The sequence below is a fragment of the Stylophora pistillata genome, chromosome 4 (genome assembly GCF_964205215.1).
Source record: "Stylophora pistillata chromosome 4, jaStyPist1.2, whole genome shotgun sequence".
Classification (NCBI taxonomy): domain Eukaryota; kingdom Metazoa; phylum Cnidaria; class Anthozoa; order Scleractinia; family Pocilloporidae; genus Stylophora; species Stylophora pistillata.
In genome coordinates this window covers 15,963,230-15,967,998 of record NC_142522.1, presented here as the reverse complement: position 1 = coordinate 15,967,998, position 4,769 = coordinate 15,963,230, and the positions used below count along the sequence as shown (strand labels likewise).

The following is a 4,769-nucleotide window of genomic DNA, read 5'->3' as shown; positions in this document are numbered from 1 at the left end:
TCATTAGTAACAATCCCTCACAGCATGTCTTCGAGAGAAGATCTGATGATCGCTTCGAACGCACTGAGTCAGTCAAAAAAACGTATAGATTATCTATAGATTATCTTGCTGGGTATTACATCTTTTCTTACTTACCATAAATTCACAAGTTTGTTATTATTATTATTATTTAAATTTTGTAGACACACTTTAGTTTGTAGGTCCACATCAGCTTTTTAGCTGCCTTTTATAGACCTACGGGACAAATAAAGTAGGTATGTATGTAATAAAGTATGTACGTATCCACCCTCTACATTTTCATTGGATTTCACATCGATACCTGCCCGGGGGAATTCTTAGAGGAGGTTCAAAGTGACTTCTGAAATATTGTCTACTGACAAAGTAAATCTAACTCCTTCAGTGATTGAAACTAGGTGAATAATTTGGATATATCAACAAAGTTGAAATGGTAAATTGGCCACCGTAACGATTACAAAAGCTGACGTTTCGAGCGTTGGCCCTTCGTCGGAGCGAATAGAGGAATTGTGGGTTGTGCGTGCTTTTAAAGGTGGAAAATGGAGCTACGTTATTGGTGGGAACATGGCAACGAGAAAAACAAGAATAAATTAGTGGAATGAAAAGCGTTCATTGATACCTGTGGGATTTAGACTGCCTGTTTGAAAGATGAGCTTTTGTTCAAGATTTTTACGGCTTTCCGTGCTACCTAAGTGTAAGGAAAGACCGCAGATTGCCATATGTTGCTTAGAGTGATTAGGTAAATTAAAATGCCTAGCAACTGGTTTCGATGTGTCCTTGTCATTCCTTTCCACGTCGCGAAGGTGTTCTCGGAATCGGTCACCTAGTCTTCTGCCTGTTTCGCCGATTTATATCTTTTTGCAATAAGTGCAAGTTATGCAATAGATTACATTGGCGGAGGTGCACGTGAAGTTATCGGCGATCTTAATGGATCGTTTAGGTCCCGATATTTTCTCAGTGTTGTGAATGAAAGGACACGTTTTGCATCGTGCACGAGCGCATTTAAAAGTGCCTGGTTGGTCATTAGTCTGAAAAGAATTTCTGACCAAAAAATTGCTAAGGTTTTGTCGCGTTTGAATGAAATGAGCGGAGGCTGCGAAAAGATAGTGCTTGTTTCTGGATCGCTTTGAAGTAATTTAAAGTTTTTAAGAATGATGGATTTAACTGAGTGGTTGTGAGGGTGAAACGTGAGAGTGAATGGAATGCGGTCGGAATCTTCTTTATGCGACGTTTGTAGTGCTGAATGTCGAAACTAGTTGAACTCTAACAGACCAACTCTAACAGGCCAACTCTAACAGACAATAACATTTGAGTAACATGTTGAAACGTTTTAACCAAAGATTTTGCTGATCGATTTGATTACTTCACTCTTCAATCTATAATACAAACCTCGCGACCTCCACGCGAGGTTGTGTTATAGGATTAACGCTCAAAATGTCAAATTCATTATTTTACTTCATATATAATACTGCATTAAGTCGATAACCAAATGTGTTTCACTTGTCCGCTGACCCAGAACATTCTTTTAAAATTGATGATTTTACTCACGAATGATAAGAACTCTTCACGAAGAACCCATTCTGCAAGAAAAATTGAATCGTGGGTCAGTGGAGTTGTCATTTGCTTCTTAAGAAAGCGTTTAAGCACTAAGTGTCATTTCCAATTGAAACAGTTTACATTATATAATACAAATATTTGCCATCCATACTGAAAACACACTAAGCGCTGACAGAAACCTTATATTCGTCATATCTGGGACGTGGTTTCATTTCATTTTCAATCCAAATATATTTCATAAATTCGATGATTTTGAAATTTGGCTCCTTTAACAAGATATCATTTCTAAGGAACCATTCAACCTAATTTCAAAGACCAGAAAAAGTAACGAAAGCTTGTTGAATTATCTTAATACCGTAAACGATTTAGCTGACCCCCTGTCAAATGAACAATTTTTTCTGAGAAACGGCCCCTACGCTACACAGTTTGTATTGGACACTCCTTCGTTTCTTGTCTTAAAGACACCCTCCACAACATAAACATTAATGGAGTGAAATCAGGCAATTTACTGTTTCTTGCTTTATCAAAATGGCTTTAGGGTTTGCAACTTGTTCAATATCATGTTCAAAGTAAAGTTAGCCGTCCTTGGCCTCCTCAGTCTCAGTTAGGGACACGACTATCCGTGCAAAATGAGCCAAACATCGACAGACATTGAAAGGGTTATGGATAACAACACCTAGTGAATGGACTGGATAGTCTGCTATTTATAAACTCTCGTAATATTTCCGTCAAAAGGAAATTAGGCTTGTCGAGCCTGAAAGATAAGACCGCCAAAAGGAATAGGAAATAATCAACTGCTTACAGTAACTGAATGGCTTTTTCTAATATATGTTATTTTTTATTTTCTTAAATAAGTTTAAAAATACACTTAAATGAAAATTCTTGCAAGATGCCAATTGTCTTTTAACAATATCCATTTCTCTTTCTTGATTGTCCGCGTTTGAACTTATTTCTACTTTCCCCATCAACTGGTGGCCATGTTTACTCTCTATCACGAGCAAAAAACGTTGAGCTCTTTGATGAAATAATCACATGATTAAGGTCAGTCGGACTTCAGCCATGTATCATCTCGGGTCATGGTTCAAATCATCCTGCGACGGTTCTTCTTGAGGTATTGTGTCACTTGGCCCCTTCATGTTTTCCTCGATTTGTTGCCTCAGATCCTCCATATCAGTTCCCTCTACCTGAGCTACTGTCTAATAAATGCACAAAAAGGAGAAATTCTTTTCGTTGAAAGTTCATGACATGGAAAGAAGTCGTGTGAAAGGACTACAGTAAAATTATCCAATCATTAGCTAATATATCAAATACCTGTTCGTTCCAAATGAGTTTAAATGTAGGCAGGGACGTGATTCTCTGTTGGTGTTTTATCACCTGTCAATAACCACATTGAGAGTAAAAAGGAGAACCGTTCATGTTTAATTAGCCTGTACTAGGCGTTCAGTTGGCGTCAGTCAGCTAAATATAACAAATGTAACAAACAGAAACCTAGATTTGCCTCATGTTGAATTTCGCAAATTTCCGCGCAACCAAAAAACTGATTTTAAAACAGGACTCTATGAAGAATCTTAGCCTGCAGTGCCGGCGTATTTTGGGCGCACGAGTGCACATTTTCGTATTAGGCCGCCATGTTAGATTTGGTAACTGTGGAGGATTGGGGCGAGGAAATATTTGCCGAGGGAGTAGGTGTTAAGTGGAAAAATGGGCCCATTTTTCCACTTAACACCCACTCCCTCGGCAAATACTTCCTCACCTCAATCCTACACAGTTACCAAATCTAAGATGGCGGCCTAATACGAAAATGTGCACTCGTACGCCCAAAATACGCCGGCACTGCAGGCTAAAGAATCTCGAAAGACATGACTTCCAAGGCAAGACAATCAGAACGATATAACAGGCGCCAAACCAACATTTGACAATTCTACTAGACGAAGAGACTAATATTAGTGTTAGTGATGTCACCAACCTTCAACTGGTCGATGTTAACCCGTACAAATAAAACTTGTCTGTTCATTCCATATTTAGCGTTTAACGAATCGTATGGGTCTGAAACAGACCTACATAATGAACACCTGTAACAAAATACAATAGCATTTTTAACTTTCTATTTCAAAGGCTCAATTCCATGAAGTTTTGTCAAAGTAGAACGAAAAGTGAACTAAGTGGATTCTTGTCACAAAACAAAACTGTTAAAAGTGGCCTTGGCGACAATGTCAGGAGTAAGCTACTAAGCAACATGACCAAAAAGGTCTAAGTTCAGTAGCTTTACGTGGAAACAATAGAATATAAGAGGAAAGAATTACCAAAGTGACGAAATGAGTCGTCTTGGCTTACCAATTGGCATAAAACTGAACAACAATAAGTTTGTCCCGCTCACTCTGTATTGATTGCCAGTCGTCGAGTTTCGTGATATTTCGTACACCGCACACTACAATAGAAACAAATGATAAGGTACAATTGTACATTATTGTGAAATATTTCGGATGAAGACTTTCTCTCACTTCGGAACGTCATTTAGGTCTACCCTCATGGATCATGCCCACAGGCGGTTGTATGATACTAGCTAGTGTGACAGCTCTCTTATCCGCAAAGGTCATTCTTAGTTCAATCAGAAGCTTATAATCTAGGTCATGAGCTTCTGGTTTAATACATCATAATACAGAGACTGTGGATCGGTGAAAAGATGTCGACTAAGGATGTAGAGTTATTCAGCTTTTTCAAGTCGTTGTGACAGGATTATTTCAGTGTATAACTAAAGCTAAATGAAAGGCATTTTCGTTCTATCATGTCACGAATGTAGCGACAGTATTCCGAACTGGATGAACGGGTTATGTATCTTAACAACACGATAGGAATATAAAACCTTAGTCTTTCATCGTACGTTTGAAATTGTGGGTCAAACTTAACATTGAAATACCTCAACAAAAACAATAGGCTGCAGTATATCAAAAAGGACGCTGGGTTTACCTGCTCCCTCTCCCTGAACGACGACGCCTTGTTGATCCGTTTTCTGCACCACAACAGTTGCACGAGTCACCAAACCTACACATCAAGTCCAATCATACATTTCATTCTCACAACTCTGACGAAAAAATTATTTTCGATAAGTGCTTCTAGAAGCGTAAAGCCTACGTTTTAAAGTCCTAAATTTATTAAAATCAAAACTTAAACGAAATCATCAAATGATCTGACGTATG

General features: G+C 38.4%; 1 protein-coding gene across 1 annotated transcript in view; it reads right to left on the bottom strand.

The window, feature by feature from the left end:
- Positions 1-2,058: 2,058 nt before the first annotated feature.
- LOC111321884 (uncharacterized) overlaps positions 2,059-4,769 on the bottom strand; it is a 12,033-nt gene continuing 9,322 nt past the window's right edge. Inside the window, exons 13-17 of the mRNA XM_088756191.1 lie at positions 4,540-4,614; positions 3,907-4,000; positions 3,539-3,644; positions 2,884-2,946; positions 2,059-2,768 (exon numbers count right to left, since the gene is read on the bottom strand). Of these exons, the coding sequence (XP_088612317.1) occupies positions 2,637-2,768; positions 2,884-2,946; positions 3,539-3,644; positions 3,907-4,000; positions 4,540-4,614 (470 nt within the window). The 3' untranslated portion in view covers positions 2,059-2,636. The remainder of the gene's footprint in view (positions 2,769-2,883; positions 2,947-3,538; positions 3,645-3,906; positions 4,001-4,539; positions 4,615-4,769) is intronic.